The sequence below is a fragment of the Mauremys reevesii genome, linkage group 2, assembly GCF_016161935.1.
Source record: "Mauremys reevesii isolate NIE-2019 linkage group 2, ASM1616193v1, whole genome shotgun sequence".
Taxonomy (NCBI): Eukaryota; Metazoa; Chordata; order Testudines; family Geoemydidae; genus Mauremys; species Mauremys reevesii.
In genome coordinates, this window is record NC_052624.1 from 148,815,873 (window position 1) to 148,841,918 (window position 26,046).

General features: G+C 46.0%; 1 protein-coding gene across 5 annotated transcripts in view; it reads right to left on the reverse strand.

Annotated features, from left to right (window-relative positions):
- Positions 1–2,517: 2,517 nt before the first annotated feature.
- LOC120397750 (hexokinase-2) overlaps positions 2,518–26,046 on the reverse strand; it is a 64,936-nt gene continuing 41,407 nt past the window's right edge. For 4 of the 5 annotated variants that reach the window (XM_039524156.1, XM_039524153.1, XM_039524157.1 and 1 more), the window contains exons 9-18: positions 24,624–24,857; positions 23,410–23,714; positions 22,047–22,195; positions 19,263–19,382; positions 16,311–16,406; positions 15,297–15,396; positions 13,251–13,434; positions 11,813–11,968; positions 9,439–9,672; positions 7,878–8,022 (exon numbers count right to left, since the gene is read on the reverse strand). In XM_039524156.1, the coding sequence (XP_039380090.1) occupies positions 7,878–8,022; positions 9,439–9,672; positions 11,813–11,968; positions 13,251–13,434; positions 15,297–15,396; positions 16,311–16,406; positions 19,263–19,382; positions 22,047–22,195; positions 23,410–23,714; positions 24,624–24,857 (1,723 nt within the window). Of the gene's footprint in view, positions 8,023–9,438; positions 9,673–11,812; positions 11,969–13,250; positions 13,435–15,296; positions 15,397–16,310; positions 16,407–19,262; positions 19,383–22,046; positions 22,196–23,409; positions 23,715–24,623; positions 24,858–26,046 lie in introns of all 5 variants that reach the window. The other variant, XM_039524152.1, reaches the window with a different exon arrangement.

Here is a 26,046-nt window from a genome sequence, read left to right on the forward strand (position 1 = left end):
GTATCATTATCCCCATTTTACAGATGGAAAAACTGAGGCACGGAGAGGGGAATGTGTCTTGTCCAAAAATCACCCATCAGGCTAGTGGTAGAGATGGGACTAGAACCAAGGGCTCCTGTGTCCCAACCCAGAGCTCCAGCCAATAGGTCACACTGCTCCATAACAAGAAATTGCTAATAGGCCATGATTCACTGTGGCTTGACTGTTAGACACAATGAGTACCTATCACTTCCATTGTAGTCAACAAGAGCTACAGGTGATCAACCCTTTTGAAAAAATCACATCACCGGTCTACACAGCTTTTGTCCTGGAATAGCTGTGTCGGTTGCGGGTTGTGTGTTTCTACCCAAGCAGTTTTAGCAGTACAACCCCTTTGCACCAGTATAAAAGTGCCTTAATAGCAAGCTATATTATTCCCCTTCCTGTACAAGAATAAGTGATGCCAGTATAAACACCTGTATGCTGGTAGAGCCACATCCACACTAAGTGCAAGTCCACACTTAAAACACAGCAGCACTGATGCAGCTGGAGTACTTCAGAGAAGACACTTAACTCCCGTCCCTGAGAGGCAGGCGCTGTATCTATGGGAGCTCTCCTGTTGACATGGGGGTTAAGGTCGATATAACTACATCGCTCAGGGATGTGGATTTTTTCACACCCCTGAGCAACACAGGTATTCCGACACAGATCTGTAGTGTCAACCTAAGGGACTTAACTGTACCAGTATAGTTTACTGCTTTAACTATAGCAGTATAGTTAAAATGTACAGCCTGTGTATTCAGACACGCTCTCAGGTCTTATTCTCTATTACCCTTCAAGGGTGGCACTTTGGCCCTGAATGAACATTAATTATGTCTTGTTGAACTTGGCAATTTAAATGGCCAGCCCTTTTCAGTTTCCTTCCAGGCCAAACGAGGCTATGCCCAGCAAAGCGCAACACTGCAGACTTCAAGGCAGTCACACGTCAGATGACACGGCTCCCAAGAAGGGTACAAGATCACGCTCCTCATTTTACTAAGTCCCGTCAGAGGCTGCATGCTGGGGTTGATGTCAAGAATGGTGGATCCTATCCCTTGCTCTGCCCATGGCATGCTGGCTGCCCAAGGGCATTGCTCACACCAGCTGGGTCTCTGGTTCCCCATCGGTAAAACAGCCAAGAATAATGCACACAATGTATTATTCAGCCACTATGTGTCTCTGTGGTGTACTCGCTGGTAAATAAATGAGACAACTGGAATGCAAGCTGTGTGGAAACCACTTTGTGTCTATAGTTTATAGCTGTTCAACTAAAGGGGATGTGCAAGAAAAGAAAGTTGGATCTGGGCCTTTTGGGGCTTGGCTAGGATGCATATAAGGCTGAATAATGCTCATTCTGGGAGATTTTAAACTTTTTTTTTTGCCGCTTTATTTTCTGCCTTAGATATATCCGGAATATCATGTCTTCACTTGCCTCATCTTGTTGGAGAACTTTTTGTATTACTCAAAGAAACTGGCAGTTTTCTTAGCCTTAAATGATGGGGAAGGGCCCTTCACTCTAAAAACCCTTCTCTAAAGCACTGTTAATAAAAGTATAAACACTCTGACCAGGACCACTACCGTTTTCAGATAATCAGGTTTCACTTCATTGCTATTGCTGATGTCAAACTTACTGTATTACCCAATAGCACCAGAGGCCCCAGCCAAGATTGGGGCCCCTTTGTGCTGGGCGCCATATAGACATGTAGCAAAAGACTGTCCTTGACGCAAAGAACTTACGATTTAAAACAAGACAAAATGTGGGAGGTGAAACTGAGGCACAGAGGGACAACGATGTGCACAGACGTAGTGGAGTGAGAAATAGAACTGGCAAGCGAAGAATGTTCATTAGTGTGTTAGGTAGATACGTGAGAGGGAGAACTAGTGGAGGATTTGGGAATAGGACCCAGGTCTCCTAACTCCCCATCTAGTGCTCCAGCCACTAGACAGCACTGCCTCCCTAAAGCCTCTTCCAGGACTGGGAGGCCCCTGGCTTTCTAGTGTTAAGAAAGCATTGACTGAAACAGGGTGTGTGTGTGAGAAATCACATTTGTGCATCATACAGAATCAAAACCAGGGCAAACACCCTACTTCTTGTCTTGGTTTCCTTTAGAAACATTAAAGTGGCTTATAGAGGATTAAGCAATCCTTGAATGAGAGGTGCTAGATGAGTGTGTATGTAGTTTCTCTTCATACAGCTTGAAATATAGAAACTCCAGCACCAGAGCTTAATGGTCCGTGGTATGTCGGGAGGGTCCCACTGTCTCAAACCCTCCCCTACCCGCATTGTGGCTCCAATACAACTAAATGAGTCTGCACCGAAGGGCCTGTATGCTCACAGGGGGTCTCAGACATCATCACGTCAGCAAGATGCCATGTAGGCAGAAGGGGATCCTTTGAAGGCTGGGCCTTAATTAAGGTTCTGTCCATGTGCGTCTCTTTGTGAGATGAGATTAAGACGTTCTGAAATTATTTGAAAAGAACCACACAAGCCCAACCAGATAAAGTTGTGCCTTGGGGAAGAGTTTTTATTTGTAGGAATAATCATCGTGCCACGGGGAAGCTGGAAGTACAATACCACACTAAGAAAAATGGTATGAAAAAGTACAAAAATAAGGAATCCTATGTACGGCAGTGAATTACTAAAAATAAATATTGTAAACACAAAAACAACAGAACAGCTGAAATCTACAGTCAATCATTGCGCTAATAGCTGAACGATCTTTGGCTTTAAATCAAATCTCCTCCGGCCTCCTAAGGAGCCCATTCTGAAGACCTCATTAAGATGCACTTTTCTTTGTTTCAGACCAATAAAGAGAGTCCAGACTGTCTCTAGGACTAGCTCACATTTTATAGGAAGTCTGTGAAATAACCTCTCTCTATCTGAAAAATACTATGAATCTTGCAACACAGGGCCACCTCCAGAAGGTAACACTCCATCTTTAATGACGGCTTTAAAGCAATAAGGAATAATAATTCTTATCTCTTTCATAGCAGTCTCCTTCCATAGATCTCAAAGTGCTTTGCACTAGGATATGCATTATTATCCCCATTTTACAGATGGGGAAACTGAGGCACAGATTTTTTTTTTTAAATGCCCTAATTTTTAGTGGGACTGAACATCCACAAAGCCAGCTGAGTTCAGTTGGGGTTGTAGAGATATTCAATATATCTGAGAAAAGGTTATGCAGAGAATCAGTGGCAGAATTGGGACTACAACCCAGGTTTTCTGAGTCCTATGATCCACTGGACTATGTTGCCTCTGAAATATTCTACTGCAATTTAGAGACTTATTAGATTATATGTATTGCTTAAAGGCAGATTTCACTATAATTTGCACCTGGCCTAGCTCATTCTGCTCGGAAATCTGCATGTTAAGGTTCTTCCTACCATGCACAATATTTTACAGTTTGTCAAATAAAAAATCCCATCCAAGGTAACAGCCAAGTGAATAATTTGTAAGGTAGAAAGAATGATTCTCTCTTACACCTGGCAACTAACATCAGGGAGAAAAATAGGTGCCGGCTTGCTAAAAGATGAATCCCTGCCTTTCTGGAGAAGAAATAAACCTTACATCAAAGAGAACAAAGAAAATGCATCTGAATGAGAACAAAAAATAAGCCATCCTGAAAAGTGTTGCAAAATTTTCTTAGTGGAGGAAAGACAGACCAGTGTTGAGAATCAATGCCCGTCTACATGATCTGATCTTCCTTTCTCATTTTGACACACATTAATTTAACATCCCATTGTAATTTCTGGTTTAGAAGTTACAATCCCGCTTTGTTATGTCTCAGTTCCATTTCACATTGGCCAGTTTCTGAACCAAGAACAACGTCCTCCTGAAAAAGCTGCATTCACAACCTGCCATCAGCTATAAAATTCTTAATATAGTTCTCCTAGCTCCTAAGCTGGAAGGAATGGTAAGACAGCAGCAGCTTTCTATGTGTACTAATGCTTTCTCTTTCGATACAGAAAAGTGCACAAACTGTACTCTTAAAGTGAACAGAGGAAACATTCTGCATAGACACAACTGAGCCATATGCTGAAGACATATTTTCAGTTACATGGTCTGGAGATGATCTGTATGTTTCAAGTATAATTTTTGTTTCAGGTGAACTGGGAACACATTGGATTCTGGTTTGCATTTGAGTCAAAGTGGGCATGAAAAGAGGGCAGGAGCCTCTGCTGCAGCTTAAGTCAAGTGTACCCAGTGCATCCCTAAGAAGCTGTACAAGGAGGTACAAGAGGCAGAGTTTTTAAGAGAGATGGGCCCTGAACTATCCAACCCAGATTGAAATTTTGGGGAAGCTCGGAGACAGCCTTCGCAATTAGCCCATTGCTCTGTAACTGGGCAAACCCAAAACTCAGATGGGAATTCCCTCCGAACTTTGAGAAAGTTTGGATCTAGTTCCCACAAGTTGGTAGCATAGAAATTTTGAAACAATACATCCCACATGGAAATGCTTTCCTTTCGCACTCAAGAGCGCCCACCTCTTTGCAGATCTCATTTGAGCCTAAGCTGGGGAGAAATTCCAGGAGCCACATAACTACACACTTGTCAGGACAAGAAAGCTTGAAGATAGTTGTGAGCTCCTGGTAACTTATCCTGCCACCATTAAGCCTGTTCCATTTGCAAGAGAGCAAATGTGCCGAGAAGCCTTCCACTCCCAAAGTCAATGAGAATTAAGAGTGCTCAGCTATCCCGGATCTGACCCTCATTCAGAGAGCCTAATGTAGCTTTCCTTGCTCACCCAATTAAGTGCCATTGACCCCAATGGGACTACTCACCAAGGCCCAGATCCAGCAGAACACTGGCACCTACTGAGCTTGAAGTGCATGAGTAGTCCCACTGACATCATGAGATTGCTCCCAGGCACCTACTTCAGGGCCGAGCTCTGCAAAGCACTTAATCTAATGCCCATTAAAAAAAAGAAATCAGTGAAAGGACTCCCATTCGCTTCAGTGGGCATTGGGATGGGCCCATAAGCAAGGGTGAAGGACTATGGCCAGGGACTGGTTCCATCTAGAAACCCCTTATTCATGCAAGTCAATCCACTCACGTCAATGCAACTCTTCAGGTGAGAATTAAACCATTTGCACAGTCGGAACCCACTATACTGCAAGGAAAGGGAGAAGCCAACATTGCCAAGCCCCGGAATCAGCAGAGCACTTAAACATACACTTAAGTTTAAGCGTATGCTTATAACCCCTTAAGTCACATGCCCAAGTGCTTTGCTGAACCAGACCCCGAATCAGCTACAAAAAGGGACTGCCCTGGCACCCACTATGTCATTGATTGCAAAGAAAGCATCTGTTGTAAAAGTGAACTCATTCACTACTGGTGAAATATAGTGCATTTCAAAAAGAGGTACACTGCTGGATAATCCCTTGTCTTCAAGTTTATAAATATACTCCCCAACTGTAACCCTCTTCACTGTACAGTAGATATAATCAAAGCAAAAAATGCCTTGATCAGTAGGCAAATACTAGTAATCCCAGTAAAAGAATCACACACAACTGCTTGGTATTGGATTAGATGGTTTTCTGTTTTTTTTTAAAAAACGATAATTTATTTAAATTCATCTAAAGTTTCTAAACTGGATGATTCTCTTACATTATTTCTGTACACATCATTTTTGATTTTTCCATTTATTTTATATAGTAATCTTGTGGCTTATAAAAAAATATAAGCATTTAAAATGCCAAGAGACACGTGTGGCGTGCTTTAAAATGGCGCTATTGGAATTGACAGCCACATAGAGATTCTTTTGGTAAAGACGTTACCCCAAGCAGTATAAAAATATACAAAAAAAACCCCACCCACACACAAAAATTCTATATCCCTCGAAACTGATGGCCAGGTTGAGGTTTTTATGTGTACATCACCAGACGTGTGTTAAATATTTACAAAAAAGTTTATGCGATTCATCACACACCCCTGCATAATTTTGTGTGTGAATTTGCTGGTTTTGGAAACAACAAATTGCAGAATTTAATTCGTCTGCACAGTTTTCTGTTGGCAAAATTAACAACTCTTTACCATAAAAAGCAAAGTGGTGAGGAGAGTTCTGCTGCACAGAGCAAACCTGCTGTTAGCTTTGGGGTTGCCAATTTGGAAAACCAGAAGGATTTTGACATTTGGGGGTGGGGGGTCACAAAATTACGCTTATTTCTTTGCTACTGAGCTCCTGCACCCACACACGTGTTTAACTATAAGCAGGTGAGTGCTGCCATCAACAGCAGTGGGTTACTCTCGTGCTTCAAGCAAAACACGGTGCCTGTTTGCAGGACTGGGACCAAATCTCATGAGAAATTCGGGCCTGAACCCCAACTCCTGTTGAAGTCAACAGTAAAACTCCAGTTGCTTTCAATGGGAGCTGATGGTGGTGGTGAAGAAAAACGTATATTTGCAGAATAAAATGTTTAACCCTTTAGATTAGAAACAGCTAGAGCCTAATCCTGGTTTATTCCAGTGAGTAAACCAAGGACCTACTCCTGCAGTGCTAGTCAATGGGGATTTTGTCACTGACTTCAGTGTAAGCAGAATTAGGACCATGCCTCAATGGGGGCCTGCTCCCATGAGCAATGATTACTCGTGAGTCAGAATGAGCAGGATCAGACTCTGAACTAACCAATTCATTTGTTCCCTGGCTGCCACTATTTCTTTTAGTGCACTGAATACATGGCCTTCATACTTCCATTTCCCCTGATGATATAAGACCTGAAATGACTGCACCCCTTCCATACATCTATCCTCAGAAATTTCAGTCCTTCTAGCCTGCTCCCAGACAGTTATTTTAAATAATAAAAGAGCATTCTGCACTAGTCTCTCAAACCACATTAAAACTAGTCAATAACAATCCCCCATTCATGACTATATACATAAAAGACGTAAGATCTCTCGAAACATAAATACAGTGCATAAATCCAGATGTGACCTATGGGGGTTTTACAAATAAAGATACATAGCTAGTTCACAGACAAAAATAAAACCAAAGTCACCACATCAATTGAGGGCACAGTGTTGAAACGGTTGTGGAAGAGAAACCATTCATTTCAGCGATGGTTTTTTCTATGCACGCATGCGCCAGTAGGGGTCGCCATTGGCTACACATGTCAAGTACTACATTTAATGAATAGAGGAGAAGCTGGGAAATGGGACTACACCCTGAGTCCCCAAGTATTTCCAGGCACATGCTCTGCTGGTCGAATTAAAGAAGCACCTTTAACTCGATCCAGCAGGTACTTTAATATTACTCACCACTCCATACGGACACTTTGTATCCTTCGGCGCAGATTCAAATGCATTGGTTTAAATGCTGCGCCCTGTGCTTTTAAGAGCGTTACCATGACTTTCATGGAAATAACACAGCCTTGATCAGGGTAAAAGACTAGTGGAGGTCTTTAACCCAATCTTAAAAGAGGTTTTGCTTTCTAGTGTGCTTATGTTAAGACTTGGACATCTACAAATAGGTACTGTTTACTATCGAAGTGACAATGCAGTGTCTTAATTGCTCTGGCATTATCCTTCTACTGCTACAGAACAAACGCCATTGTGGTTGGGGAGGGAGGTTTAGTATTTTAAATAGGCTGTGGTGAAACAAAAAGGGCTTTGACTGGAAATGTAGCTACACTCCCTGAGGACACTTTTAGCTTTACTCGATAGGTAGTTTGATGGCATGCAATAGAACTCCTAAGAAAATAACTTCGAACACACGGCATCTCAGGTCTCAGTATCTTGATAGAACAAGTAAAGCTAAAAATCTGCATGTTGAGGAGCAGGAGAAGGTGTGTGTGTTGGAGGGTGGGAAAGGGTCCGCTGGTTTTGCTCTGTTAAATCCAAGCCTTCCGAACGACCCCTCTTATCGCTGCCCGGCCTCCCGGATCCGGCACGCCACTGCCGTAATGAGCGCCGCCCCTTTGCCGCTACCATCTTCTGACTGGAGGAAGGTCACTTCGCACTTCGGGGTCAGCTGCTTCACCGTTTCGTGCATGATGGAGGAGAAGCTGCAGCGGGTGGAGGACAGGAGTGAGTATATCTATGATGCTCCTCGTCTCGACCCTAGATTTTGGCCTCAGTTCATTTTAATCTCCGCTAAGAGGATGGTCAGAAGGACAAACCTTTCCCCCAGAACTCCCACAATGACCATCTGGATGAATCAGCTGTGGGGAATGAACCTGAGACCTCTGGATCTAACCGCATGGTCTCTACTGTGTAAGCTAAAGGAGTAAGGTACCCATAAACCTCTCTATGTGGGCCAGCCAATAGATGGAAACAGAGACCCACTCTGAAATGAGGTGGGTTACATTAGGCACCATCTAACAGTACAAACTTGGACCTGAGCAGTCAGGCTGTGGACTAGGGAGATCCTCTGGGATGCAGTGAGGAAAACACTTCCCAGTCCTGCAGAAAGCTATTCCATGCCACCAGAACAGCCTCAGGGCTATAGCAGTTGGTACCTGCTCTTTGTGAACGAGAACAATCTAGCGGGTCCAGATAGCAGCAGCTCCACTGGCCTCCACGCTCCTTCTACTACTTCCCCTGGGTTGGTAGCTGAGGAGGCCAGGTTTAGCTCAGTGAGTCTCCAGCACGATGGACCCAACGGGGTAAAGCTCCTTGCGTCCCTGACTTTCGAAAAGCTGAACTTTCCAAAATGGCATCCTCAAAGCTGATCTAGCCCATAATGCACTGCACTGACCGCACAAGCCATCCCGGGGCAGAAGGAAGAATACTTCCTGAGCCCTGCACTGACCCAATTAGCAATGAAAATGTAGACACAGCAACACAGCTATTCACAAACGAATGTCAGTGATAGAAATCCAAGACCAGCTGGATACAGTCTTTAAAGCATGTCTCATGGTCTCAAAAGTAGGTCTCCCAGCCCTTTGCTAAAGTGACCAAGACAAGGGTGCTTCTACCCCTTCCATGCAGAACATATTCCATCATCTAATGGATCACCCCTAACCCACTCCAGGTTTGGCCTATTAATTTCATCCCACTGTTTTAGGACTGGTTGAGAAATGGTTGCATAGTTTGGGCAAAAGATTTAGAAACAAAAATCTCAATTTTGCATGGATTTTTTAAATTTTTTCATCTCAATAAAGTAATTTGTTTCAATACGAATTTTTCCCTTTCATTCCTCTCCTTTTTCAGTCCCTTGGGAAAGAGAAAGGGTGAAAAACCAATACCCCAAAAGTGAACATTTTTTCATTTCAATGTGAAGCAAATGTTTGGTTTCCAGGGAGGGGAAATACTGAACAATATGAATATTTTTGGCTTATCCAAAAAAAGGTGGATGAAAAGTTTTCAACCAGCCCTGGTTCTTATGTCTGCCTACAATGCTTGTGACAGTCATATCTGGCTGCCAACGTCCCCTTGGAACAACCTCTGACCTACGGAGACTCTCACCCAGGGTAACTTACTGAGGATGCAGTTTGTAGAGTGTCCCATCCACACCAACTGTGACCTTAAGGAAGTCCAGCTTGCGGTTCTCCCGGATTTTATCCACCACCGCTGCCATACCAGCGCCACAGAGCTGAGCAGCACGCCTGGCTACCACGGTGCACACCTCCTTCACAATGATACTGTCATCACATGTGCTCTCCAGGCCCAGGTGCTGGAGGATGGAGCGGACCTGGAGCAGGGCTAGGCAATCGCTGGAGGAAGGCAGACAGGGCAGGACAGAGGCATTAGAGACCAAAAGAAAGCCTGTTGTCAACATCAGAATGCAGGAACAGTCTGAACTCGGATGCCCTTGGAAGTATAGTTCTAATCTAAAGAATGACGTCAGTTCATTCCTTCTCGTGCAGCATCACCTGTACTAACAGCTTCTGCCTTCAGTGCAGCCCCACCACTTGCACTGGGCGTAAGTGATCAGAACTTGGCAAAGAATCCTGTTGATGATGCACAAGGAAGAAGAGATTTTCCAACTCACTCTCCTGCAGCTGAGCTGTCTCCACGGGGCTAAGAGAGTGATAAGCAACAAGGTCTAGATTTTTAAAGCCTTATGCTTAACCATCTGTCCCACCTTGTATTTAGCTTGGACACTCTGGTTACCACCTCCAGACATGAGGAAGAGCTCCGTGAAGCTCAAAAGCTTGTCCCTTCCGCCCATTCAAGTCGGTCCAATAAAAGATAGGACCTCACCTGCCTTGTCTCATTTAGATTTTGAAAAAGTATTTAGGAGATGCTCCACTCAGTGCTGCAACACCTAAGTGACTTAGGAGCCAGGCTCATTTTCAAGAGCACCTAAGTCAAAGTGCCTTTCAAACTTATGCGTCTGATGAAGTGGGTAAAGCTTATGCTCCACGAAAGCCCCACGAAAGCTTATGCTCCAATACATCTGTTAGTCTATAAGGTGCCACAGGACTCTTTGTCGCTTTTTACAGATCCAGACTAACACGGCTACCCCTCTGATACTTTAAAACTTAATACTTGTATTTGTCACTCAGATCAGCAGAACTGACTGAATATCCAGGAGGCAGATCTGTTGGGTAGTAAAGGGGCAGCATTTCATGTATACTGGGAGTTCCAAAGAGGTCTAAAGAAATTAGACGCCCCACTCCCACTGGATTTTAATGAGATCTGGGTACTTAAATCCCTTTGGCACCTTTGAAAATCCCAGTTTTCCCATTCAGCAGATCTTACTGGCGTGAACTAAGTTTACATCATAATCAGAGTGGTGATTTCATCGTAAAGCCCCCGATGATGAGTGCAGAAGTAGCTCCTCCAGTTAACAATAGCTTGTTAATATCTAGTGAAGCGGGAATAGAGAGCACTCTGCACTCACAGCTTTGTTTCATCCTCCGCCACCCAAAAGACCCACGCCATTGACAGTGTCACAGCACTAGCCCTGGGATTCTATCTAGTTATTTACATGTACACCTAAGAATTTGGAAGGATTCTGGATCTAATGTGACTTGGATGAAATTCCACTGACTTCCTTAGAACTATATTACTAGATTACTCCTGGTTGCTGCTTGCGCTGCAGATGTTTGGATTCTCCAATGGAGTTTTACCATGTGAGTCAATCAGGAATCAGAGCCTCTTCCTACCCCTCCCCACCTCCCCTAGTGCTTTAATGGAGGACATTATTTTTAAACGGCAGCAATTAAAGATCAACACCGCAGCCAAGCAGGGAGTGCAAGGCAACCACACAACAAACTTGAGCGTGCGTGCACAAGAAGGGAAATTATTTCAGGAAGGAAATATCAGGGTCAGTGATATTACAAAAAATAGAGATGAAGAGTCACTGCTGTATGGGGGACTGGTTTTAATGCAGCATGAAAACCCTCGGCATGACATTGCTCTGCAAGAAGCAGACCCCGCAAGGGACTGAGTGGGGTAAGTGGGGGCTAGAATCCAGCAAGCTGCTGAATGCTCAAAACCACAACTGGGCAAAATGTTTAGTCTGTCACTGGGGTGGGGGCAAAAATAATACAGAGTTGGCAAGATCCAAACATTTCGCCAATCATTTCAATTAAAAAAAAATCTGAAAAATATCAGTGTTTTGTTTCAAAGTGTCCTTTAATATTTATTAAAAACTCAAAACCGTTATAAAAAGGCTTGAAATCCAAACAAAATGTTCAGTTTCAGGTCAAATGAAACTTCGGTCAATGAACCCCATAGCAAATTTTTTTTCCCCCAATTTTTCCATTTTCTAGCTGTACTCAAGACCTTGCTAAATTTCACTGGATATACTTTCCCCAACTCGATTACATCCCATCTGTAGGCAAGGGGCAAGCGTCTTTGTTCATCCACCTACCCAACCCCTCCCTTCTGCGTCTAGAATCTCACCTCTCAATTTGAGACAAGAACTTCGTCTCGAATATCCCTCTGGTCTTCAGCCTTTCGGAGATCCGCCCCCGGAACAGCAGCCCCCGCTTGGTGAAGTCGATCAGGATGTTTCGGACAATCTCGCCCAGGTACATCCCGCTGATCATTTTCTCAAACCTGGAGTTGAAAAGGCACAGCTGAGCGTGGGGTAGGAAGGACAGGGTAGGGGGTAAGGCAAAGGACTGGGACTCTGGAGATCTTGATTCCATGCTCAGCTCTGCCACAGATTCCCTGAGTAATCTCAGGCAAGTCACTGAATCCCTCCTCCTCCCCTCCCCCTCACCCCCCCCACCCCATGCCTCAATCTCCCTCCCTCCCAATCTGGGAAAACAAACCCATGTGAGAAGCACCCAGCACTACCCTGCTGCTAGTGTAGCTAAGTAAAAGACAAGTACAAGTGGGTGATTGAAAAGTCATGTCATCACATGACATCACATCTGCATCATCTGCATCATGCATCATGTGTTGGTAGCTTAGGAGGTGGGAGAGGAGTCAGCATGCTCAGCATGATGATCAGCTCAGCAGGGGGTGAGAACCACCTGCCTCTGGGAGGGGTTTGGGGAAGAAGATCCAGGCTGCTGCCTTTTAACTACTGCCTCGTGGCACTTTCTTTCCAAGGATTGCAAAACAATGGGCTGGATTTTCCTGTCACTTAACAAGGGTGCAAATCAGTGTAAACGCCACAGACTTCAGCAGAGTTATTCCTGATTCACACCTGTGGGCGAGTGAGAGGCGTATCTAGCCCAGTGAGTTAAACCTGACACCATCCCTGTCAAGTTGTAGCATGATCCCCCCACGCTGCTGGTGGAAAACAGAGGCACAGAGAGATGAAAAAGAAACATGATGGTCATGGGGCTTGGTCCGACCCCCTGATGTCAGTGAGAACATGGTCAGGCCCTTAGGAAAGGGTCAGCTAGTTTAGTGCTAAGTCTCCAAATTTCCATCCCAAGTTCTAGCCTTGGTTTATTTCAAATTCTGCCCGAGGTGATGGTCAGAAAAACGGGGAGGAATCTTCATGATGCTCAGGTACCATGCAATGAAACTAATGGGACAATCCTAGCCCCTGGCCTGTAGCCCAGGATATGCTAGGCCAGGGGTTCTCAAACTGGGGGTCGGGACCCCTCAGGGGGTCACGAGGTTATTACATGGGGGGTTGTGAGCTGTCAGTCTCCACCCCAAACCCCACTTTGCCTCCAGTATTTATAATGGTGTTAAATATACAAAAAAAGTGCTTTTAATTTATAAGGGGGGGGGGGTTGCAGTCAGAGGCTTGCTATATGAAAGGGGTCACCAGTACAGAAGTTTGAGAACCACGGTGCTAGAGAGATCCCTTAATGCCATGTGTTCTCCAAGAGAGCGTGGAAAGCATGGCCGTCTTCAAAGCTATGCGCACACACACCTTTGTTTCCCAGCATTGAGAGAAAGTTCGTCCACCGCCACATCAAATTCGGTCCGGAAGTCATCCAAGCAGCCGTTGTCCCCGAATGCCCCCCACTCCATGTTAATGCACATTCTGCCCTCTTCACCCTCCACCAGCTCCACGTTCCTCATCTCCTCCATGTAGCAGGCGTTGCTGCCCGTGCCTGTGGCAGAAGAGCACAGAAAGGTCTAAAGGTTCATGAAATGTCTCTTGCTTTGAGGGGAATACAAGGGAAAGCAAAAAAAGTTGGAAGATAAGAGCTGTACTACTACTGGCAGTTAATAGAGACTCTTTCAGCTCAAGCAGGGGAGAGACCTATCCCAGATGCTGTCAATGCCTGGTGTAGCATACAGCCATGATGTCTATAGTGTGCAGTCACTCATCTATTACTATATATGATCTGTTGCTATGATCTTACCTGCTAAATGCTGGGGCAGGGGTGAGGAACCTTTTTTCTATGATGGGCCATTGACCCACAGGAAAAAAAAAATATCAATCACTGGCAACACACAAGTATCATAGGATCATAGAATATCAGGGTTGGAAGGGACCTCAGGAGGTATCTAGTCCAACCCCCTGCTCAAAAGAATCACAAAACAATGGCTGGATTTTCCTGCCACTTAACAAAGGTGCAAATCAGTTTAAACGCCACAGACTTCAGCAGAGTTATTCCTTGATTTGCACCTGGGGGTGAGTGAGAGGAGTATCGGGCCCAGTAAGTTAAACCTGACACCATCCCTGTCAAGTGGTAGCATGATCCCACCAAGTAAAAAGCAACTTAAATTTAGTGTGGTTTTTTTTAGAGACAGAAATATAAAACGTTCAACTCACCCGCCTGCAGGGGGCGCGGAGGCTCAGGGCGTCCCCCCGCAGTGGGGCGAGCCGGCGCTCGCAGCACCAGCCCTGCAGGGAGGCACCAAGACTTGCCACAGGCTGGATGACATTAAGCGGCGGGCTGGATGCAGCCCACGGGCTGTAGGTTTCCCACCCCTGTGCTAAAGCTTGCTAAAAGTCACTTCGGCAGAATCTAAATTTTCCATGGGACCATGTCATTTTCAACAACAAAATTTTGCCAAGGAGAAAATGGACACGATTTCCATTTTGACATTTTTGGAACAGAACATTTCGGTTTTTCTTTTCTAAACTGATTTTATATCGTCCAAAAATTGAAAAAAAGTTGACATTGAAAGAAAAAGCCATTTAAATTGACCCCAAAGCAATTTTTCTCCAACATTTTTGTTCCGTGGAAATTTTGAAATTCAGTGTTTTGTTTCAATTCAGAACAAAAACAAATTTTGAAATCGTAGAAAATTCCAGTTCATGCTCTGCTGAAGGCCAAATATTCTGCTGACAATTCCACTGAAATCAGTGGAGCTAACCCGGTAGATCATTGCCCGGTATGAGCTCAGATGTGCTAAATTAAGAAGTTTCTTTGTTAGAAAGCAGGCAATAGGGTTTAGGGGTTTTACCATTACTCTGTGCAACCCTGTCAATGCAAATTTCACAGTCTTATGTGATACCTGTGTCTACTATCTCTGCAGCATGGCCTACACAACGGCCGTTCTCTTGAGCTTAAACAGCTTGGGAAAAAGCAATGAGCGTTCCGTGAGCCTCTCAAGAATGAAGCAAGATCACCCGGATGGCTTAGGCCTGTCAAAACACGCCACCCACAAAACCTAAAGTATTCACCAGGAGGAATTCTTTATCATTACCAGCATCCTTTATAGTCTTTCACCATGGAAGGTAATAAAGTCACATCTGCTTGTACCACATCTGAATTTGGTCCCAAATACTCAAGGAAATGAAGCTGGTTGGGGGTGAGGAAGGCAAAAGATTTCCACTGACTTTGCCATTTTTCACTGAAATTTCAAATATTTTAACATTTTTCCAACCATTGGTGGAAAATTCTGATCTGTACTAGATCTCCCGGGAATAGCTAAAAGATACAGGACATGAAAGGAGTACAGAACAGGAACTGGGTACGGGGGGAGAGATTGGTTTGTTATGTAAAGCTTCAGTTCTTACCAACGATGAGCCCGACTTCACAATAAGGATCTTCATAACCACAGGTCATCATGGTGCCTACTGTGTCATTCACCACTGCTACCACATCCAGATCAAACTCCTGAGGAAGAAAGGGCTACCATGCATTATTCTGGAAGAACCAGCACCTTTTACGCTCCCTTTCACTGTTGCATTCAGAGCAACACGCTCGTGAATGTAGGTTTAATACAGCTCCCTATTACTGGAATCAAAGCAACTAAGGGCATGTCTACACTGCAGTTAGACACATGTGGCTGACCCATGCCAGATGACTTGAGCTCAGGCTAAGGGGCTGTTTAACTGTGGTGCAGATGTTTGGGCTAGGGCTGGAGCCTGGACTATGGGACCCTCCGACTTTGCAGGTTGGGAAGGTCCCAGAGCTTGGGCTCCAGTCTGATTCAGAATGTCTCGCTGCTATTTTTAGCCTCGTGACACAGGACGTGGATTCAGACTCGCAGACGTGTCTCCTCCCCCCAGTGCAGACTTACCTTAGATGGCGATATTTAGTACTTAGGACTGTTCATCTACAGAGCCAAGTGCTTTAGGAAACTGGGCCTCATCCAAAATACCCCAACAAGGTAAAACTGCCTGTAACTTGGCTCATTTACACTGGCAGGTTGAAGAGCCGGGATGACCTTGCTACGGTTAGAACCTGCAGCTGCAAGAATTTCCCCTAATGCCCTTTTTCGGAGCATGTTATGTGTCCCCAAATTCACAGCAGCACAGCACACCTAAATCTGCTACCGCTGCCAGCTAGGGGACTTAGTCCAATCGCTCAAGCTGTAGAGACCCTTGCTCTTAGCTCTGAAGGTCCCGTGTGGAGTAAGATATGGCAGTCATATAGCCATTTTCTGACCTTATGCTCAGCCAAGTAGATTTCCTTTCTAGCTGCAGTGAGAATTCCAGACGGATCTGGATTATCTGAGTGACTAGCCGCAAATTCTCCCTTTCATTCGCGCACTGATCGCTCATATCAGAGGTCCCATGGACATTCACCTCTCTCCTGTGAATAGCTTCTTTCAGTAGGTTCACCACATCTTCTCCTTCGCAGCCAGTAGCTTTGAATCCTTTAGTCCATTTCAGGAGTATCCCCTTAAAAAGGGAACAAAAGATACAATAAACCAGAGGGGGAAGAGAGTGCAGAATAGTTAGCAGCAAGCAAAGACTTTTGACTGGTCTACACTGGGGTGGGGGGTGGGGAGAATGTTTAGAACTAAGATACACAACTCAGCGAAGCTGAAGTCGAAGTATCTTAGTTCAACTTACCTGGCCGTCCTCATGGCGGCGAGTAGACTGCGCTTACTCCTCCTGCCGAGGTGGAGTATGGGCGTCGATTAGAGGATCAATTTATCGTGTCCAGACGAGACGCGATAAATCGATCCCCGATACATCAAACACTACCCGCCAATCTGGCGGGTAGTACAGATGTACCCTTACAGTCACTTAAGATCTGCTCCGGTAACAGTGCTCTTTATAGCTACATCAGTTCACGTACACGGCTAAAGGGGACTGTGGTCAAGATTTAAGATGGACTCGTAATTTTAGGTGCCCAACTGGTGGTAACTTAAAGGCTCTGATTGAGAGTAGGCCTATTAGCCAAGACGGTCAGGGATGCAAGCTCATGCTCGGGGTGAACCTAAACCTCTGACTGCTAGAGGCCAGGAAGGGAAGACGGGGTAGATCACCTCAACTGTCCTGTTCTGTACAACCCCTCCCTCTCCTAAAGGTCTGTTACTGGCCACTGTCGGGCTAGATGGACCATTGTTCTGACCCAGTATGGCCGTTCTTATCAGAGAAGGCTCAAGAATTCCTTAAAATCAGGCCCCTTTAAGGCATCAGGTTGGGTACAGTGTTAAAAGTCTTGGCCAGCCTATTCAGAACCTATTTAAGGGAAAGCTTTAAAACATCTTTTGATCTAGGAGGACACCAGCTGACCAGAATGGTACTTGTTTTCCAACAGATACTACTACACACAGAGGGCGGAGCCTAGATACCGTTTTCGTCAATATCAACTAGTGCTGTGTCCTCTTCTTTGTCGCAGTGATGCAGGTTATTAACACAGGAGGAGTTTTTTTTAAAGGCATCAATGGATGCCTACCTCCCATTCCTGCCTGGGGAAAAGCTTCCCTATAATGTTCCCATCAGTCCTGGCAGATGTTCACTGAAATATCTGCATTAAATAGCTCCGCATCATGACATCTTAAACTACCGTATTTTCCGCACTATAAGGCGCACCGGATTATAAGGCGCAGTCTCAATTACGGGATCTATTTCTTACATAATACTTAACCATATATAAGCATATTATATAAGGCGCATGCAAAAACATACGGGGTAAAAAAGAAGGTAAACGCGGCGTACGTACGACACGTAATGTTTCTCTGATTGGTTTATCGCGCACAGCGCACGAGTTTACGACACGCCTGTGTCAAAAAAAAAAAAATGGTCCAATCAATCAAAAAGCAAAGCGCCAACAACAACAACAAACAACATTTTTTTTTTTGGAACTCAGTGCACACATACACACGATTATATTATAAGACGACGGCCAATTTTTTGAAAAATTTTAAGCTAGTAGTGCGCCTTATAGTGCAGAAAATACGGTAATTCTAATTCTTTTTTTACATACCAAGCTCTTCACACACGGCATTGCAATAGGCTTTACAGGGAGAATTAAGATGCTAGAAAGAAAAGGAAGGTTTAAGGTGAGGTTTAAAAAGGAAGGGACTCTGGACGTAGGAGGGCAGGGGGGAAGGGAAAGTTCTTGGTAGAGAAAGGGTTAAAAATGAACTAAAGCGACAAAGTGGACGGTCAGAAGGGGAAGTGTTAATAAGAACAAAAATGAGGGATTGCAAGTCTTGAATCTGGGTCCCCAGAGATTCCTCAAACTGCAGCCACCACTCGGCAGCCTGCTGGCATCAGCGGGGAGCATGAGCAGGTGGACCCTAGCTCACCAGAGGCACCACCTACGCAATTCCTGATTGGAGGAGACATCTAGTCCGGCTGATTGGCTCAGACTCATTATTTAAGCCAGAGGAGGCACAGGAAGTTGTCTGAGCAACTAGGTGACGTGGCTGGCTGCTCCATCAGAGGCCGTCTTTCTGCTTTGTTCCAGTTCCCTGCTTCTGCACCCCTGAAAGCTACTGACTCCGGCTCCAACCTGCAGCTCTGACTCCCCATCTCCAATTCCTGCTCCAACCACTAGCTCTGACCATCACTGCTCTGACAACTAGGTCTGACCACTTGCATCTCAGTCCACAACAGGAAACTAAGGAGAACCAGGGAATAATGTTGTGTTGCACCCTCTGTATCTACATTTGGTCTATTTAGATCATAAGCTCTTTGGGGCAGGGACCTCTCCTTCGATGTGCCCAGCATTGCTTGTGGGTGGAATTAATAAAAACATACATAGTAATACACTGACATTTAAAAACTATCACAGACAAGGGTATGACAAGTCACAAGACATCCCTCCATGGAGAGAAACCTGGAAAGGACAGAGATGAGGACCAAGAGAGTACATTTTGTGAAAGACATCCATGGGCAGCTATCCTCTGGTAGGATTTAGTCCCTGGATTGGTGGGGCACAATGAAGATGAGATTAGAGTGGTCAGAGGTTCAAAGAGAATTTCAATAGTTAGGAAGGTAACTAAGGTTGATGACGGTCCATCTTGGAGCAGAATTGCTGTGCCAATGGTGTTCTGGAAGACTATGGAAGAGGGAACTACAATAGGATGGAAAGGGGTTAGGATATGAGCAAGATTTCAGGTCAGGTAGGGTCAAGATAAGGAGAAATGTCTAGAGGTGGCAACAGACTCACAAGTGAGACAGGAAAAGGAAGTTTGAAAACAAGGATGTCATCTTCTAATCCTTCCCTCTTTTTCTGAACAGTGTAGCAATACAGGCTAGTTAGTAGGTACAGATACCAGGTAGCTGGATATAGGTTACCTCATCAAGGTTATTCTGTTGGCAAGGGAAAGAGAAGGTGAATCCCAGAGGAAGTGACACGCCCTTCATTCCCATGTATTCCAGGAAGTCCGAAATGCAGTGGACGATGTGATCGAACAGCTGTAGACAGACAACCAGAGGCAGTTGCTTTAATAACTGCAGAAAACTTGATTAAGTACCAGGCTACCAGCTAAGTAAGAGTGTGTCTGCTGGTACTAGCAAAGGCCAATGGGCTACCACTTCAACTCAGCTGCATAACCAAGTAGTGAAAAGTCCATCTCCATGGAGGTCTTCCTCCTGTAGCTAATTATACAGCGGCACCTATATAGTCAATATTTAGGAGATGCCTGAATCCAGAGTTTGGGGCTGGGTTACCTGTCACCCCATCTGCAATGGGATACAACCCCACCCCCTCTCAGCCCCAAAATTATCACCTGAAGTTTCAGACTTTTCTTCTTCAGCCCCCTTTTCTTTATTTAAAAGATTTTTCTCTGCATTTCATGCACAGGTTAAAAAACAAAACAAAATTCAACATTAATACAGTGTTCTTCACCCAGAGGAATGCAAAAGCACTTTACAAACTTAAGAGACACGTGCCTTATAGTGACAGGTTACAGGAACTCAATCTATTTGGTTTATCCAAGAGATGGTCATGAAGTGACTTGATTATGGTCTGTAAATACCTACACCCGGGGAAGAGATTTCAGAGAGCAGCCAGTTCTAATTGAGCAGAAAAAGGCAGAACATGATCTAAGGGTTGGAAGCTGAAGCTAAAACAAATTCAAACTGAAAAAAAAAAATGTGCTCTTTATTTCTGAACAGTGAGGTTAGCTCACCATTGGAGCAACTGACTCAGGGATGTGGTGCATCTGAAGCCTTTAAATCAAGACCTGGTCTCTTTTTAAAAAGTTATGCTATAGCACAAACAGAAGTTATGGGCTTGATGCAGAAGTTATTAGGCAAGGTTCTTTGGCCCCTGTTACGCAGGAGGTCAGACCAGATGATCACAACAGTCCCATCTGGCCCTGTGAATCTCGGGGCTGATCTGCAGTGCCAAGATCACACTCCACTCTCGCTGATGCAGTGGGTGTTGAGGAGGCTCAATCTCTCCAAAGAGGTGTTTAGCACCTCACGAGAGGGGGCATCATTTTTGCCCAACACTGAAATGCAGCCACCTCTGGGATGGAAGCCCACAACTGTTCCACCAGCACAGAGCTACGCTAGAATTAAGGTTGTGTTTGCTGTTATCCTTCTCTAAAGGGCTTCTCTACACTATGGGTCTACAGCAGCACAGCTATGGCATGCTGCAGGAACTTCACCTCCCTGACTGACTATAAAGTAGGTCAGCTGAAGCATCCTTCCATCACCCTAGCTACTTCTACCCCTTGGGTTACGGGGACATAACTATGGCCCTCAGGGGTGTGGATTTTTCAGCCTAAATTTTAAGTGTACAGGGGAAAATTATAAGCAGTATGAAAATTCTTCTTCAGTACCCTCTTCATTTGCTCAGTGCCAGGCTAAATTCTCTGCTGCCTGAATTCTATCAAGGGCAGTGGGTTTACAACAGCAAGGAATTTGGATCATGCTGATTTCCCAACATTTGCTGCTCTATTTTAGAGCTTCTGTGATTTACTCTCTAGTGAGGGGTATGGAGGGGAATACTTCAGTGAGTCATTTCAACGCATTGGGGCAGGGAGGGTTAGGGGAGAATCTCCTTTTCTTAGAGCCTTGTTTTGCCTGTTTTTCAGATTCAGGTGATGGGTCTATTAAGTTTCAGGGACAAAGCAAGAGCTTGAGCGGTCAGGCTGGCTGCTAGAATAGCTGGATTCCTTGGAAGAAGGCCTTGTGACAGGAAATATGGGCAAGGATGGGTTAACAGAACCACATGGCCATCATATAGTCAAGGCAAGATGGGAATGCTGAATGCAGGGGGCTGCTCTGCAACAATGGACCTAGGCCCGTGGCTTTGATCTCACTCTGCCACTGACTGTGAAATATTAGCGAGGCTTATTTCTTCTGTCTTTTAACAGGAACAAAGCTACCAGCTGAACTGAGACACAAAATCTCATCTTCTTTCATGTGTCTGAATAGTCACAAGGCATTAATACATCACACCTACACCCTGCTCCCGCTCTCCTCACCAAGCCCTCTTGCCTTGGTCCCTTATTATCATTATAACAGTGACAAGTGGGCACAGGACAGCTGCATCTTTACACTCATTTTATATTGGGGCAAATGACAACACAATGCCCAGAATTTGCTCCAGTGCAACTACTACACCCAAAACAGCCTGAAATACTTTGCAGAATTATGCTTAAGTCACCGTGTGACTCTGGGAAGTCACTCAACTTCTGTGCCTCAGTTTCCCTACCGGTAAAACACGATCTTTGCACACCTTTGCGAAGTGTCTGCATTCCATGGATGGAGAGCACTATCGCAGCGGTATGAGTTACTTGAAATGGCTTTGATGGTTTCTACAGATAGGCATTACGAGTGCATCCATTTTTGGTGTCCAAGCATGTAGGTCTGCTGGACTGTGTAATTTCAGATCCCAAATCTGTAGAACTTCTCATCCATAGATGTCAAAGCATTTCACAAAGGTGGAGCAGTATGACCATCCCATTTTAAAGACTGAGGCACATAAGGGGCTTGTCCAAGGTAACAAACAGGCTGCGGCAAAAGCCACGGCTAGAAGCCAGGTCCCCCAGCTCCTAACCTGTACCCTCACCACCAAGACACTTCAGGTGAGACACCACCTCTTCTTTCAAGCTGGCCCTTGCTCACCTCCTCTCCTGTCCCCTGCATGATCTCCTGCGGAATTGAGTAGATCTTATTGTGCATCTCAACACCACGCCTAATCCCGTTCCGCACGCGCACCAGCAGCACACGGAAATTTGTTCCCCCAAGATCCAAGGCCAGGAAGTCTCCTTTTTCTGAAACCCAAACAAAGGCAGTTACAACACTATCCAGAGCAGCTGCCAGCAAATGATGTACCCAGATCACCCCAAAGACCCAGCCAGCCCCAACCTCTCATCTACAGGCAGTGGAGCAACCAAGGAATGCAAAGTGAAGGGGAGCAGGCAAGACAATGGGCTTGAAAATGGAGGTGGTTAATTCCAACCTCACAGAGACCCGTGGAAACTGAAGTCATGGGAGTTAAACCAGTGAGAGATCAGAATCCTCCCTCTGAACAATTCTGGAGAATCGGAATGAACCATGGACAACCAGTTCTCCGTCCCCATTATGCTTTGTACCACGACAATGCACAGAGACCCCAACTGAGATGAGAGCTTCCCTGTGCTAGGTGCTTCAATCTAAATGGACAAGACAGAGAACGTGTGGGATGGGAAGCAGGGACACAGAGCGTGGAAGTGACCTGCTTATGGTCACACCGCAAGGTTAGTGGGGGTGTCAGGAGTAGAACCCAGGTGAATAAAGTCCTAGTCCAGTGCTCTAGCCACTGGGCCACATTGCCTTGAAAGCTGTTCAGGAACTTTCTTTGCTTCAAAGTGTGCACTGGAAACCCAACTGCATGTGCAAATCTGAAGTTCACAAATACAGGGCTACAAGTCCCCAGAGGGCCACCCTGTTCCTCAGTGACTCATGTTTGTTAATGCCTAGTGCCAGCATGAGAGTCCACTCTGAGATGGTGCCCGAGTGGATTAGGAAGCTCATAGGCACCGACTCCGTGGGTACTCTGGGGCTGGAGCACCCAGGGGGAAAAATTAACGGGTGCTCCGCATTCACCGGCAGCCAAGCTTCCCCGTCCTCATCTCCTCCCCCGCCCCAGTACCACTCCTCCCCCCCCACACACCTAACAGCTGCTTGGCAGTGCTTAGGATTTTCGGGGAGGGAGGGGAAGGAGGCAAACAAGAGGTGGGGCAGGGGTGGGGACTTTAGGGAAGGGGCAGAGACTTTGGGGAAGGGCTGGAATGGGGGCTGGGCAAGGGTGGGAAGAGGTGGGGGCAGGGACGGGGCCAGAGTGGGTCAAACACCCACTGGGCGGAGGGGAAGTTGGCGCCCATGAGGTAGCAGATCCAAACCTTGAAATACAAAGGAGCTCAGATTGAAGGTTCTGGCCCCTTTACGGCCTGATGTTCTATCCAGCAGGGGACAGGAGTGTTCACACACACACACAGTATGTTACCTGTTCCATCCGGAGTGGCGCACACGTAAGTGGGAAGCATTTTCACAGTGGCGTCCGGGTGCGATGCTTTGCTCAGTCCCCTCTCCATCTCTGTCCTCATCCTATTCTTCACCTCCAGCAGCTGCTCATGGCTCAGCTTCAGGGCTTCCAGGGTCTTCTGCCTTGCCTTATGCTGGGCTGCTAGCCTGTAGGCCACCGCCGTGACCATAGCGGCCCCTTTGCCGCTCCCGTCTTCTGACCGAACGAATCGGATGTCACAGTCTGGCAGCAGCTTCCGCACCGTCTTCTGAAGGCGTCGAGCAAAACTGCACAGGACAGAGGTGGGAGTGAGTGTCACCCACTCAGCGTGGTGCTCCAGGCCCCTCTACTGGTGGCTGCCCCGCATACAGACACTGACAGCTCAGGGAAGCTCATGCTTTTAGATCCAGGGGGCCCACGTTCAATCCCTGTTGCCTACCCCCACCCAGCCTTACGCAAAACTAGACCTCATTCAGGTCTGTAGCCTTGCAAGAGCTTATCCACTGATGGACAAGCTTCTGAAGGCCTTTTCCTGCAGCTCTTTAACTTCTTCCAGGCCCTCCTGTAAAGCCCTTTCACTCAATGCATTTTTACAAACATTAACACTGGTGGTACCTCAGACGGGCAGGAAAGCTGGGAAAATGGAGTCCCAGAGACCTGGCACAGCTAGGATTAGAACCTGGTTCTCCATGTTTGTAGGCTTGTGCCCTATTCACTGGACTACACTGCCTCGCAGATTGCAATCTACGAGGGTCTAATTCCCAGGCCATGCAATCTACTTGGCTTGTGCCTTAACTGATACACTACTGATCTGGGCTGTGAACAGCATACTGGACTCTCACTGACTTTTCTGGGAGTCACAGCCCCTTAAGAGCAGCAAAGAATCCTGTGGCACCTTATAGACTAACAGACGTATTGGAGCATGAGCTTTCGTGGGTGAATACCCATTTCGTCAGATGCATGTATGTATTCACCCACGAAAGTTCATGCTCCAATACGTTTGATAGTCTATAAGGTGCCACAGGACTCTTTGCTGCTTTTACAGATCCAGACTAACACGGCTCCCCTCTGATACTTGACAGCCCTTTAAGTGCTCTGGGATTGGGTTGCTTTAAACTCCATCAAGCTGCAGAATGACCCCCAGGGCCATTTCCTCGGAAACTCATTGCTAGCCTCACTTAGGTCCTCAGGCTTACTGGGGGTGCTTCTTGTACACCGAGCCATCCACGCCGACGGTGGAGCGTAGCCTGTCGACTCCTTTGTTCTCCTTGATCCGGCGCAGCACTGCGGCCAGGGTAGCACCACAGAGGTTCGCCGAGCGGGTGGAGACGATCTGGCAGATATGCTGGGTGGCTATGCAGTCTTCTGCAGATGGGTCCAGCCCGAGCTTGGTCAAGATCTCGTGGGCTTTTTGTAGTCCTTCCTTCTCCCTGAAGGTCAGGGAATAAAAAAAAGGAGTTCAGTGCAGTAGCCTGAGATACTGTTGAGGTAACTCAAAGTATTACAGGCCCAAGGTTTCTGCCGGTCCCACCTCTTATCCTAGAGGTTAAGGAAATCATAGAAATGTAGGACTAGAAGGGACCTCGATAGGTCATCTAGTCCAGTCCCCAGCAGTGAGGCAGGACTAAGTATTATCTAGACCATCCCCGACAGGTAATTGTCTAACCTCTTCTTAAAAACCTCCGGTGTTGGAGATTCCACATCCTCCCTTGGTAAATTTGTTCCGGTGCTTAACTACTCTTAAGAGGGTGATAAGTGACAACCAACATGGATTTGTCAGAACAAATCATGCCAAACCAACCTAATTTCCTTCTTTGACAGTATGACTGGCCTAATGGATGGATGGAAGCAGTAGGCGTGATATATCTTGATTTGAGCAAGGCTTTCAAAACAGTCCCACATGACATTCTCATAAACTGGGGAAATGAGATCTTGATGAAGTTACTGTAAGGTGAGTGCACAACCAGCTGAAAAAACATACTCAAAGAGAAGTTATCAATGATGGGCTATCAGACTGGGGAGATCTATCTAGTATAGTGGTTCTCAAAGCTGGTCCGCCGTTTGTTCAGGGAAAGCCCCTGTTAGGCCGGGCCGGTTTGTTTACCTGCCGGGTCCACAGGTTTGGCTGATCGCGGCTCCCACTGGCCACAGTTCGCTGCTCCAGGCCAATGGGGGCTGCGAGAAGGGCAGCCAGCACATCTCTCCGCCTGCGCCGCTTCCTGCAGCCTCCATTGGTCTGGAGCGGCGAACCACAGCCAGTGGGAGCCACGATCGGCCCAACCTGCGGACGCGGCAGGTAAACAAAACGGCCTTGCCCACCAGGGGCTTTCCCTGAACAAGCGACAGACCAGCTTTGAGAACCACTGATCTAGTGGGCTCCCCCAGGGGCTTGGGGCTTTTCAATGTAGTGGAGAGTATGCTTATAAAGTTTTTAGATACTTGGTGTCATCACTTTGGCGGACAGGATTAGAATACCATATGACTTTGACAAATTGGAGAACTGATCTGAAATCCATGAGATGAAATTCAATAAAGACAAGTGCAAAGTACTACACTTAGAAAGGAAAAATCAAATGACGTAATAAAAAAATAACCCAAACAAGTGTAGTACTGCAGAAA